Here is a 14,447-nt window from a genome sequence, read left to right as displayed (position 1 = left end):
GAGATGAAATCCTGGCCAAACTGCACATTTCTAGACATTTCTGGCTCTTTCAACAAATACTACAGTTCATGAAAGAACTGTAAAGTATGTTCAACTATTTCAGCTTGCCTCAAGTACAACTGAGCTATGACAGTTAACATAGACTAAAGCCAATATACATAGACCCTTTAACTGGGAGATTGTTGGTCCATTTCTCTTGCTTTGGCTCTTTACCTTTCTCACTCATTATTTTCAGCTAACTCTCTTTTCCTAAACTTTGAAATGTATCTCTGCTCTGTGAAACTGATCTGATTGTAATTCCACAGTGTGGTCTGAAATATACATCTGCCAAACTAGCTTAAAATTCTTGGTTAGCAGTAGTGGGAAGATAAATTATACAAAAAAAAAAAAATTCAAAATATATATGTCGATGGGTGTCTACATAAAAGTTATACTCATTTTAATGTCAAAAGGGCATTTATTGCAATTTTTGTTTACTGTTCAACTATACTGTTACTTTTGCCAGGGGTAACTTTATTATTATAATTTTCAGGCTACCTTCCAAGATATTGTTTTATCAGATTTGTTTACTATTAGTCCTGCAGCTATCTTAGAACATTGGCATCCATTTGTTTTGCACCACTGGCTCTAAACGTTCAGAAAAGAGTAAAATTGACTACCATAACTGTTGCCACCTGCTGAGATTCAATACAAGAACTATTTTCCTTTATCTAGGAGACATGAGATTTTGCTTTGCAAATACAAAATATATTTTACATTATTTCTATGCATGCTAGTTAAAAAATGAAAACTAAAAACACCCAACAAAACAACACCAAACAAGGATGAAGTATTGGAGAAATAATTTGACCAGAAATTAAGAATCCAAAGGCAGCACTTGATGAAGCAATTTCAAATAATAATGTACATTTTAATGCCTTTAGGTGCAACACTGCCTGGAGGTTCTATATAAATATAAAGTTTTGGAGTATCAGCATTGGGTATATCAATGTTTACGTGCAGTGCAAGAAATACAAAACCACATGTATTACATAGCACCAACCCAGAAATTCAGAATTCATGAGAATTTTAAGTTTGGTGTGGTGAAAACTGTAGCATTTCCATATATATTTGAAAAATGCTTCTAGGGATAGACTTGCTAATAGTTTTAGCAACTAATAAGCTTTGACTAGTGATTTAGTAGGAAGTAGCTACAGCACTCCTTTTCAAATTATTAAGAGACTAGCAGTATAATGCTGTACCAAGAGAACAATATATCAAAAATATATAAATACTGTAGGTCTTAGAACTACCAAATGTCTCCATAAAGACAGAAGAGAAGAAAAGCAAATATCTCAGATATTTTAGTAAATCTCAGTAGGTTTAATTTATTATTCTATAAAAAACAACAGTACTGGTTCTGATTTTTGGTAGTTTTTCCATCAGTACTTTCAGTGGTGAACACATGGAAATATTTGCCCTGATATTTCCAATACTCTAACAGGCAAGGACAATTGCTTCATTTATCTGAACCCTTTCTTGAAATGTATATGGATCAAGATGGAGTGTAAAGTCTTTACAACATGATGTGAGTTCAGAGCAAGGAGAGATTTATCAACTCTATAGTTTGAAAGACAGTGGCAGAAAATGCTTTTAACAAGAGACTAACATAGGGTTAAAGCCAAATTTTTCTTGAACAGATGATATTTCAGATGGCCACACTATTCCAGATGCATCAATTTCCTTGAAAATCCAATCCATATATGTGCATATGCTGTGCTGGCAGGAGGACTGACTGAAATGGCCAAAACCCAAGAGCTAATATTCTTTTGGCCAGAATAATGCAATTATTATTTTCCTAGCTATCAGTCTAAGCATACAGAGCCATCTGTTATGCAAAGCAAACATACACATCTCAATTACAGAAAATGCAGTTGCCTTGACAGAATTTGGATTACACCACTAACCAGGGCTGTAAAATTTGTTTTAAGCTAGTGTATAATGGATGCCTTTCAGGAGTTTCCTAATTAGCATTTACCTGCTTAAACTAATTATCCATCCTTCTTCTTTACTGGCTTATTAGACTTTGTTGGATACTATGCCTAAACCAGATTAATATGAACATAAGACAATAATAAACATTAAAGTTCCAATTCTTTACTGTATTAGCAACATGGTGGTGCACCAATTTCAAAATGTGAGATTCTTGATACTAACTCCCAAACAGATTAAATCTGGGATTAAAGTCTATTACAAAACGAGGGACTTTAATGAGAGACAAGAATACTGATATGAGCTAGAAACAGCTCTTGTTTCCATTTCTATCATTGGGTTTGCCAAAGCCAGCACAAAATAACAATTACTGAACTTATTACAGCCAATTGCTTGCATATTCTTTGAGGACTTAATGAGCCCTATTCATATTCTCTCCTGATAATATTTAAAATTAGTCTATTTTGGTCACCAAATATTAATATTTCCCATTTAATTGTTGGTGGGGTACAGCAAAACTGACAGTAAGTAGCCTATGGAAATAGTTGCTTCCTCATAGCTGTGTGGGTCCCAATTTAAAGTAGCTGAAATAAGTATTATTTCAGTTTTTCTTTTCCTCCTCAGGATAACTGCAGTAGAAGTAGATGGTTTCTCTCTAAAAATCATCATGCAAAATATTTCTGCTTCATTTCTAAGTGAAAGCAGAAAGAAGCTATCCTGCCTAAACATTTCTGAATGCTGCAGGATTAGGAATAAGAATTAACAACTAACTTTTGCCCCACTTCTGCCCTGCCTTTTAATATTTGAAAAACAGTTGTCAGCAATTAAATGAAAAAAAAAAAAAATCTCAAACCAACCCCCCCCCCCCCCCCCAATTACTATATTTTACAAATTCATCTTTTCATATTAGTGAGCATTGGTGAAAGCATCAAAATGTGTCCTTGTTGGAACCCTCCCTGCAAGACATTTTAATGGCCTCTTTCAGCATTTCTTGACTCCAAATGACTCCCTGTCATTGTGTCAGCTCCCTGGATAATGCAGGGTACTCCATAAACATCCAGTAATAGGACACAAGGGAAGTACTATTAGAGTGTCCCTTTCCTATCAGGTATAGAGGTTTAAAGTTCAAAACAACTGAGAAAAGAAACTTCATTTGTTCTCAATAAATTAATAATGATCCTTTGTGGCAAAAACTTTTCTTACACATCTCAACATTCAATACTATAGACACATTTTTCAGTTGTGTCTCAGGATGAACAGGATGCACCTTAAACAGCTTATAATCCATGGAAAACACAGAAACCAAATTATTATTTGCTTAATAATAATAAACAGAAGAATTCATCATACACAGTTATGTTCTAGAATTGAAAGCGTGTACTTACTTGGGACAGGCCTAAATAGATGGAGACGGTTTCTGAAATGTACAAAAATTTTCCTTCTTGATTTAGTGCAAATACAAATCCATCGAGGGACTACAGAATAAGAGGGGAAAAAAGAGTTAATAGATTATTAAAGAATTCCAAACTACAAATAGAAATAGATTCAAATAAACGCATCACAGAATAAACTGAGGAAAATATTCTGACTTTTGTGAGAGTGGTTTTAATTTGAACCCTTAAGACAATTCCTTTGTATTCTGTCTACATATTAATAAACATCATATGACTATATTACTAAGTCCAAACTGATGAGTATATTACTAAGTTATTTTACTGCCATGCTTATATCTGCCATGTACTGTATAAAATTTATATAATTTGTTTGATAGAAGAAATGTAAAAAAAATAAAATGTTCATTATCTTTTTCATGAAGAAATAAATAAGGAAAACACATAACCTTCCAATTGAGCAGTGTATATAAAAAAATCACCCCCCATCGCTCAGAATCAAAGCAGAGAATTTCCATTTCCAAAAATTCAAAAGGAGAAAATAAAATCCTTCCATCACTCAAATCACTGTGGACCTCAATAATTTGTAAATTAATTGAGGATTATACACACACACACACACACGCATGCATATACCCACACACCATTTTCTTTTTGTGAGACAACAAAGCCAATCAGCAGATTACTGTCAAATATGTTTACAGCTTAGGTCTCTAGAAATGCTATGAATTTCATCCTTTTGGTGTAAAAGTCTAGATCAGATTTTTCTTTGACAGGTTCAAGTCTTTGGATGTGGTTTCCATTTCAACTGCAAAAACCAAAATACAATTGCAGCGATTAATGTGCACCTTTTGAAACATGAGTGCAGTTAATAAACAGAGGACTATATTCTAAACTGACACAGGGTAAATCACTGCACATCCAGAAGGGAGTATATCTCTATCAATAAGAGTAAATCTTTATTAGGAAGAAACTACCTTCATACACCATCAATGTCTTTACCGTTTTTCCTTTTATGAGGATAATTTTTGGCAAACAATCACAGACTATTACAAAAGTAAAACGACAAAATCCAGAAATTAGAAATGCTAAAACAGCTCAGAAGGTATGAAACAGCTCAAATTTTGGGAGGACCAAGGAAAAATCCCAAAAATCCTATCCCAAATATCCCCTTGTGATAAAAGAACATGTAAAGGAAATATTAACTATAGCATTTAAAAGATTAGCCTAGTTTTGGAAGGAAAAAGCACATAAATTTGATGGAGATACATAATGAAAAAATCATGTAACCCCTCTTTTGCAAATACACAACAGTGATTTCTGAGGGATTTTATTTTTATTTTTCTGCTTCTTGACTAATTTCTAACCGGCTGCTAGTCAAAAGCTGTCTTTGGCAAAAGTTCACCCCTCTCTGATGTAGTAGGTGGTGGAATTAGTGCAAAATCTGAGTTTTCTAAAAATAATGGACCGCATATTGGAAAACAAACCCTCACTAAAGACACTGCATTAAAAAAGACTCTAATTTATATTTATGAATTAATAAAAATGTAAATCTGCATGGATCTCCTTCATGTAAAAACATTTATATTATGCAAGTAATTTATGGCCTCTTATAAATCATCATAATTTCTTTCTCGTATTATTAACATCACTTCCTTGAATTTTTAACATCAATAACAGGTGGAATATTTGGAACAGTGAAGTTCAAACTTAGACCAATACCAGGACAATCAAAACCTTTGCACATCTGATCTCACTATGTACAATCTCTTACTCAGAAAAGTAAATCTTTACAGGTCTTACTTAAAGTATTCCTGATTCTCTGTCCTGTGTTCCTTTGAGGAAACTGGCTTAACCCTCTGTTGAACTGAGAACCGTGACACTGTCTCCCTGGACCCCCATACAGAACTCCATTCTCCACCAAGAAGAAGAAATTGTCACACTGACTCAGACTAAATGCCTATGAGCAGCAGTCAGTTTCCCTGGGTCTGACAGTATGTACAGAGATGCTTCAGAACAGTGGAATGTCCATACTGGCAATGACAAGCCCACCAGAGGTTTATTACAAACCTGTTCTTGGCATGACTGTGATACCTTCCTTTCTTGAGGAAAGGTGTTTCATAGGTTATTTGTGTATCATATAAAAACAACCTTCCTTTTCTCAGTTTTTTATATAGCTTTTTGTGTGGCCCCTTTGCTCTGTTACTTGAGAGAATGACATAAAGTTTAAGCACATTTATCATCTGGTCTGCTTAGCACACTGCATTAGTGTGTAATTGTCTGACATATCTGGGCAAGTTTTTCTAAGAACCAGAAAAAATAATTCTCTGAGTCACTGATGTCTTTTCTGCTTCTTTTATGCACATCATCTTATTTAGGAATTCAGACTTAATGAAACAAAAATTTGAAGAATGCTTTGAGTATTGATTAGGCAGAAATGTTTATTCAGTGTAGTTTTGAAATTGTCTGACACCAGTTTTGCTGGAAAAAATATAAACAAACAAACAATCTCTAGCCAACATAGCTGTTCAAAGAAATTTCAGCCTCCATGGCTAAAGTTTGCAAGTCATCAGCAACTGGAAGGGTGTTGAAGTGAGAAGTGTTAGTCATCTTAAGCACTTGCTACTTTTCCTTGCCATTAACTCAGATTCTCTCCTTTCCTTTAAATAGTCTTACTTTATTAGCTTTACTTGTTTAGTCTTTTTTTCTCTTTTTCTCTGGAAGAATATTGCCTACTTTTGCACCCAAGTTTTACAGGGGAGGTAACTGAGGAGGCACCACCGAAGGACTGGCAGGGCCAACGCAGCACACCAACACCTTTGGATGTGATTAGTCACTTCCTGTGACATAAAATTTGTTAGTTAAGCCAGCTGAGACTAATGAGTCATGGTCATTCTTTCTCAATTTCTTTTTCCACTTCTCTGAAGCTAAGGTTATGTGCAACTCCTGGCCAAATTCAGCATTTTGTTTAATAGAATAAAATGAGGAAGTTTATATTTAATTGTATTTTGAAAGAACCACTGATTAACAGCTAATGGACACCTAACTCCTTTCATGCCCAAAATAGAAAAGACCTTAAAACAAAAGCTCCAAGTACTAAGCTCAAGTTCCAACACCTAAGAAAAATGACAATAAAACTAGGAGGAGAAATAGCCATCTTCCAATGCAAGGCAGTTCCTCCCACCAGTATGAAAGGGCTGAGACGGACCACTTTTGTGACAATGTTGTTGTTCCTTTTACAGGTCAAACAGTAGTTCTGAAGGACTGCCTCATTCATTATTCATAGGTATTATTTATGAATATTTATTATTTAAGTAATGCGTGTTGAAATTTTTCAATTTTTCATAAAGCGTATGTCCTTTGTGCATGCCAAGAGAGCAGCAGACTTCAGAGAAGGTGCAAGGCAACATAACACAGGTTATATTATATACTGGAGAAGAGTATGTGATACCACTGGATACTACATATTCACAAACAATTCTGTTTTAATGAGAAATATCTGGAAGTATTATTCATATTGTTTATGTATAAGTAAGGACAAAATAAATGAGAGAAGGGTAGTGGATTGAATCAGCTTTCAGATATCTATTTTGACAGGAGGACCACAGTGCTTTCCAGACAGAATTTCTGAACAGTTTCAATGTAGTTCATAGGCAGAAGGATTTCTGTTCTGGACATTTCAGAGTTAACTATAATATAAAAATAGAGTCTGGAAAGGTAACTAGGTTTTTGCAATGTCCTATTTTCATCGAAGGAGAGACCATGAATACAAGGAAAATTTTCTTGACTTAATTTCGCTCTTTTATTTTTTAAAGTGAATGAAGTTGACTGTCATAAACCTACTCCTATCTCTTCTAGTGTGGCAGCTGAGAAAGGATCAGGGTGACCCCAAATGCCAATTTTGAGCACAATCCAATTTAAGGTAGACTGGCAACTTCTTGTTTAAAACTACACTTACTGGCTTTATGCAAAATGTGATTAAAGCTGAAGCTCTCTATTACTTTTGATTTCAGAAAACCATTATGTATTATGCTGTTTCAATCACCACAGGCTACTTTTTAATTTATTTTTTTTTAACTGCCCCACTGTTTTCAACAGGCGCCAATTAAGATTCTGGGGTCAAAGGGTTAATTACATCTTCTTACCCACTATGTAGAATTTTCTGATTATTAACCAAGGTTGGATTAAGATGAAAAAGAACCGACACAAATGTTAATGCTTGCCCCTCCTCAAGAAGATTTATCATAATACCATGCTGAAATCTATATGCTCTCTTCAAAGCTGTTAAAGAATGAAATCTTGAAGGGAACACTAAAATAAATGCTTTAAAGACATGCAACTATCTGATTTATTGAACCAGTTTTCTTTTTCCTGAAAACTGTTCTAAATTAGCCAGGCAGGACTGATACAAGTTTTTCTTTGTCACATACGTATGAGCAAGTCAATGTGGTAGACACGAAGAAAGTGAGACTCAGATTTAAAACTCACTAGCTACAGCACCCCAGAATAATAATACAAATTATTATAATTTATATCCTCTGACATCAGAATAATACAAAAATGTAAAGCACAGGTTTTTAACCCAAAATACTCACTGCCTTTTACAGTATTTGAAGCATAGTGAGGTTATTTCCTTTTAAGATATGAAACCAAGTGTACCACTTTGACCGAATATGCACTTATGTATAATGCATCATAGTAAATGGATTTATATTTGTCAGAGGAATTTTGTCCCAGCCATTTTTGCATATTCCCACTACAGGCAAATTTAATTCACTGGAGTCTTACTACGGTGTCCTTCTGGAGAATATCCTCATATTTCACACTATCTATGAAGTCCCTAATTCTTTCTAGTGTATTCCAATGCTTCAAAAAACCCTGTTACCCTGACCTAAACTCCAGTTAGAGTGAAGAATTACCAGTAGGCTAGGTTATTTTAATGACAGATTATTTTAAACTAAGCCTTCACCATCTGTTCCACCCCCTAATTATGAATGCAAAAAGGACATATTTCACAATTACATCAGTAAAAAGTAAGATATACATGATTTAAATGCATGCATGTGTTCTTTGTCCAATGCAGCATGCATCTGTGATGCTTTCCTCATTCAGGCTCTGATCAGGAGTTAGGGGCTGGAGAAAGGAATGTTCTCCCTGATAAAACAGACTAATTGATATACTAAACTTTTTTCTGGAAAACAGATCATCTTAATTAGAATTTTTCACTCTTGTAACATAGCGATACTATAACTGGAGCTGAGCATTTATTCAAGGACAAAGCCTGTCACCAATTAAACCTACAAAATTCAATAACAGCAAAAATATTTCACTCTTTTTTAAAAGAGAGGAAGTATTGGATGCAACTGATTTTTATGAAAGAACATAATCCCTCTCTTATAATATACATACAGTTGCATTATTTATTTATCAATTGAGTCACAACATGGCTTAAAAAACATGATTTACTAAAGAAAGAAGCAAAAAAGCAAGTTCCACTTCAACATGGCAACCATTTTTGGATGGAGGTTTAAAATAAAATAAAAGGCATAAATGATGGCTAACAGGAATCTGGCCTCAGTATCCATCTTTTGTGCTCTCATTATTAAGATATCAGAGCAATATCCTCCAGCAACCTCAACAAACATGCAAAAGCATAACTACCTAGGTGGAAAATCTGACCTTGGGCTTTCACAATTAAGTACTATGAGACAATTGGAGTATTGTGCTGGGAAATAGGGTTTTACATGGGATATATTTGATACACATGAATAAAAATGAGTAACTGAAGTTTGATCATCTAATGACTTACACAAATCTCTAAAAGCTTTATTCGTCCTCTTCCATCTTCTTAATCCCTTGCAAACAAACGAACAAACCAACCCCAAATAAACAAAACAAACAAAAAACCCACCTTCCAACAAAAGCCCCCAAAAAAATAAAATTAAAAGGCATAGGAATTATATCAGCCTTCCTTGGGCTACAAGCTTTTTGCTACTGAGCAAAAATCCCGACATAAAACACATAGAAACCCCAGTTTTCAACTCATACTGCTGCCATTTTTTCAATCACAGCCCACCATAACAGTTATATGGCTACATGACCATAGACTCCTTGTGAATTCATGACACATACTTGGCAACCAGGCAGCATGCATTTGGCACCAAAACAGCTACAGTAAAAGAGATGAGGTAAGGGGACAAACTCAAAGGATGTGGTTAGCATGGACTTTGATGCCAGCTTCCTAATTTGTCATTTTCGTGCTCTTTGCTCATGTGGTCAGGATGCAATTTATGACAACAAGGGAGTGCCAAAAAATAAATTTGTCAATAATAAGGAGGTCTGCTTTATAGCTCAAAGCCAAGAAATGAAGGAGGAGGAGTAAACTTTACTGATTCCCTTGATGCATCTTTCACAGACTTACAGAATAATTATGTTTATACATCCAAAACAGCAAAAAACTTGCAGTGGTAGTTTTACTACTTGATTAGAAAAAAGCATACAAAACAGAATAATTGCAAAAGTAGAAAGTGTAGAAGAGAAAAGTTTAGAGGCAAGAACAATATTTAAAGGTGGCAGTTGAATTTTTAAGATGTATTCCCTGGACTGCTTGCTGATAATATAAGGAGTATCAGAGGTAAGTTTGAGAATCACAGCAAGATTAAAAATTTCTAAGTAATGGATGTTCAAGAAAAAAATCTGAGATTAAGATTTTGACAATTTTTGAGTACAAAAACAATAAATGACTTTTAGGAATCTCTGCCCCATAGATAGAAATATTATTTTTTTCTAGAAGGCCATTCTATATTGCTGCATAATCTCAAACCACCCTGTGAAGTCATGTAAGAAAGCACTGAACTTTTATCTTTATGATTTCTGATGAGTTCCTAACCTTTCATTATTTAGGATTCCTAGAGCTCCTAGTGCTGGTTCCAGACTCTTTGGACAGGAGATGCCACATAATGCAATCAGGTTTATTTAGGATAAGAATTATCATACAGAGACTACATTATATATCTCTTCCCCTGAGAAAGTGATCACTTCAGGTCAGGACTAAGTGAACATCTGTGGGCTGCCTTTGTTTTGAATACACAGTGTTTGAATGTAAGTGGTTCCTGCCCTTTGGTGGTACAAATATTACAATCAGCTATGCATTTCTGCACTGAGAGGTGCTGCCCTGAGTAAAGGACTTGACAAAGTATGTACCTACATAACATTTACTAAATAAGTGCCAAAAGTGAAAGAGTAAGGTGATCAGCAGCAGGAGCTAAGATACACAGAGCTGGCAGAGTGAAGCCTTGAGTCCCCAGACCTGCACCTCAGAACACACAGCAAGAGATTGTGGGAACCTGAGCTGACTGAAACACAGTAGAAGCAAAACTGATTGTGGGAGCAATAAGCATTTTTGTGAATGTTATTGTTTCCCAAGCTGCAAATTTGAAGCCCTTTTATGCAACATATAAATATTTCAGTTTATGTAAGCTCAATTCAAATTGATCTTATATTCGTTGTGTATTTGCATGTTTGGTTAGCTTTTCTGTCAATCTACACAACCTGACACTATGTGAAAGCAAACAGATAAAGGTAGCTAAATATCAGTTGTCCAAAAACCTAGGTGAAAAAACTAAAAGGAAGAATTTTTTATAGAGAGTTAATTTCACTCTTAAAATATCATCTGTGCACTCAAGAGGTACTCAGATGCTGTGGTGATTGATCCTGACAATTGGCTTGCTAGAATTCGACCTCTATCCCAGACCTGAATATGTGTTCTCACTTGCCTCACACAATTTCATACATATGAAGCAGAGAGGCTGTGCTCGAGGAAGAACAGGATGAGGGGCTTGTGTTTAGCATATTTAATCTATTAGATGGCAATACATACAACCAAAATAGATTTCAATGAGAAATTGAGTTGAGTTCTTTCACTAGCATATCGTTCTGATTTATACTCTTCTTGAAAGAAGAACATCTTGAGAATACTTTCCAGACAACGGAATACAGATATATTAAGAACACAAAACATTAAGAAAAAATCCATAGTCTACCCAACGCAGTGCTGTTTCTAACTGTAACCCTTTAAGTTACATAGAAAAAAAAAATTAAAAACTCATGTTCTTATCTTCAGCCTCTTATTCCATGTTATAATGCAAAGAAGAGAGAATCTGGTCCTAATGTGCTGAGTCCCTCCAGCTGTCATTAATCCTTGAACTAATGCAGGAGATCCTTTTGCTATACCCATTTTTCCTCCACCTATGGGAGTGTGGAGCAGTTCCACACACGTTCCCTCTGAAGTCTTCCAGGATCCATAGACAGCTGGGCTAAATTAAAGCAGCCATTCGCTTTTCCACTAAAAACCAGTACACAGAAGCCTCCTGAATAGTTACTGCCTTTTGAATCCCTAATCTTGTGACTTGAATCCTTGACTCTGGACTAACATAAATCAGAACATGCTAGTTAGTAGAAGCGGGTTTATTGAGACATGGAAAAAAAAGGGAGAGGAAAAAAGCCCACAGAACTATAACCCCTTAAGGTTTGTATTTTGAACTGGTTCTTGCAACTCTGAAGATTGTTTCCTTTACTCTGCATGTCTTTGTCTGTCTAGCCCATTAACAGCATTCAAATCCATGGTTAGTTTTTTTTCCAAATTTAACAGAGGTCTTAGAGAAATTCCTACAGGTTTAGAGAAAATGGATTTAAAATAGAGATGAGACCTCTGAGAGCCTTTGTAGCAGTAAAGGGTGGAATATGAGTTTCTATTAGACATCATGGAACAGAGACCTTTCAAGTGTCCTGATCACTGAAAAATACTCACTGTCTTAAGGCACAAAAGTCAGTTGAAGACAGGATGCAAATCTACACAAAACTATGCTGTGCTGTTCTGGTTCTCACAGAAGCTTAGATTTCCATTCACTTATCTGTGCAGGGAACACAGGAATACTGCAACTACATGGAATAAACAAATTTCTGAAACAAATTGGATACTTCATTAATAATAAAAATATTTCAAAATTTTCCCCTGAAATAATTATCCACAACATTTACATTCTTCACAGTAAAGTTGATATGTTTATGCTGGGTTGCAATACTTTGTGCAAGGGTTTTGAGCTTACAGTGCTTCAGTCCAGAAGTACATTTCACACAAAAGTGGGAAATGCACATTTATATGAAAATCAATTATCCTGAGGGAACTGGAGGTCTGGTCCTGAATGAATGTGACGAAATCAACTCAGTTTGCCACTACAAAACACTATTGCTATGTTGACCTTCCACTTCTGTTTCACAGCTGGAATATGAGACCAGGTGAGAAGACAGTATGTAGGTTTGCCATCAACAGGTCTCTAATCTCACCCTAGGCATGAAGAAATACTGTGTTTCTCTCTCTCTCCCTCCCTCCCTCTTTGCCTTTTTTTTTTTTTTCCCTGAGCTCACCTCTAATGCCTGTGTTGGTAAAGATAAGTATGGATTTTGCTGTTTACCAGCTTATTGCATAAATTCAAGCATATCAACAGCACAGAGCAGCTCTTCCAATGAAAAAGGTTTATATTCTTTTTAAAATACAAGCTAATATATTACAGTGGCACCTCTGACTGCTGTGATAATTAAAGGTCTGTTTGAATTTCCATAATAAAATCCCATTCTCTAGTGTGGGGACTGGTAAGTGAGTTATGATTTGTCCAGAAGCCAGAAACACAAGGTTTCAACTAATAATATCTTTTTTCCTTTTAGAGACAGAAAATGTTCATCTGTATTTTTATACAGGGTTTTAGTGTGCAGCCAAATTATTATGCTATTCACTTAAGGGATGCCCAGGATCAGCTGCAGCACAAAGTACCAGTAACCTGCTCATCAAAGGGTGCTCGAGACCTCCTTGGAAGTGCAGAGTACAGTAGCTGTTGTTCTGCCAATAATCCACAACCCTGCATTATCTAAAGAGCCCTGAAGAAGTCTTGACATCACCAATCCTAATGCTATTTATTGCACATGTCAACAATCTATATGTTGAACCTTGTGTCCCAAGTAGGTACTGACATGATTGCTCTCCACTGTTACTATCTGATTCACTCCAATTTGTAAGAGACCTGAAGCTTAGTCTCTCTGTATTATGACTGTGGTAAATGTGCCTTCGTAAATGAGAGTGATGAAAGAAAACTCCTCCTCTTGCCAAATCAAATGTTAGCACCATTTCCCTGTTATTCAGAATCACCCAGAGAAAACCAAGGAAACACTTCTAATTTCTTATTATGATGCTTTACACATAGAGTGTTTAAAGTGTGAGTGTAGCATCCCAGCTTTTTTGCTTTCCCCGTGATTGTTGGAATTAAGTTCTCCCTCAGAAGTTTCCTGCACCATTTACCAATTCTGCAATGAAGTTACTATGACACCTGATATCACAAACTAGTATTAAAATTACTAAAGAAAAATCATATAATACAACAAAGTTCCATATTTTTGCAGTTTTCTCCTGTCTCCAGAACTGTCTGCTTTTAGACCCTAAGCAATAACTTATTTTCCTGATCTTCTTCACCTTTTTTCCATCTTTTTCCCTTTCTTTAAATCGCTGTAAAACTACATTGAGCCAAAATCAAATAGAATCAGAGAGTGGTTTGAGCTGGAAGGGACCTTTCAAGGCCATCTATCTCCAACCTCCCTGAAATGAACAGGGACATCAATTAGATCAGGTTGTTCAGATCCCCGTCCAACCTGACTTTGAATGTTCCCAGGGATGGGGCATCCATAACCTCCCTGGGCAACCTGTGCCAGTGTTTCATTACACTCATCATAAACAATTTCTTCCTTATATCTACTCTGAATCTACCCTCTTTCAGTTTAAAACTATTACCCCTTTTCCTGTCAAACTGCACTGCCAGTGTTTTTTAGGCTGCCATGTGAATGTCTTTGCAGTTCAGATTTTGTTCCATTGCCATGCCCAAATGAACATGCTGCCTGACACACCACACAGAAAGCAGTTTAGATAGACTTCTGCATGTAAATTTGCCATTTTAATTGGCAGCAACCCCTTCAACTTAAAATAAATAAATTTAAGTGGTCATGCTTTAATGAGTTCCGACATATATCTGAATTTCTTCA

At 35.6% G+C, this 14,447-nt stretch overlaps 1 protein-coding gene across 5 annotated transcripts in view; it reads right to left on the bottom strand.

The window, feature by feature from the left end:
- NPAS3 (neuronal PAS domain protein 3) overlaps window positions 1-14,447 on the bottom strand; it is a 595,107-nt gene that overhangs the window by 174,803 nt on the left and 405,857 nt on the right. For all 5 annotated transcript variants that reach the window (XM_077180438.1, XM_077180439.1, XM_054635311.2 and 2 more), the window contains one exon: window positions 3,357-3,446. In XM_077180438.1, coding sequence (XP_077036553.1) covers window positions 3,357-3,446 — 90 coding nt within the window. The remainder of the gene's footprint in view (window positions 1-3,356; window positions 3,447-14,447) is intronic.

Source organism: Agelaius phoeniceus, chromosome 6, assembly GCF_051311805.1.
Source record: "Agelaius phoeniceus isolate bAgePho1 chromosome 6, bAgePho1.hap1, whole genome shotgun sequence".
Taxonomy (NCBI): Eukaryota; Metazoa; Chordata; class Aves; order Passeriformes; family Icteridae; genus Agelaius; species Agelaius phoeniceus.
Note: the sequence above shows the minus strand (reverse complement) of the source record. Positions and strands in the feature narration are given on the sequence as shown.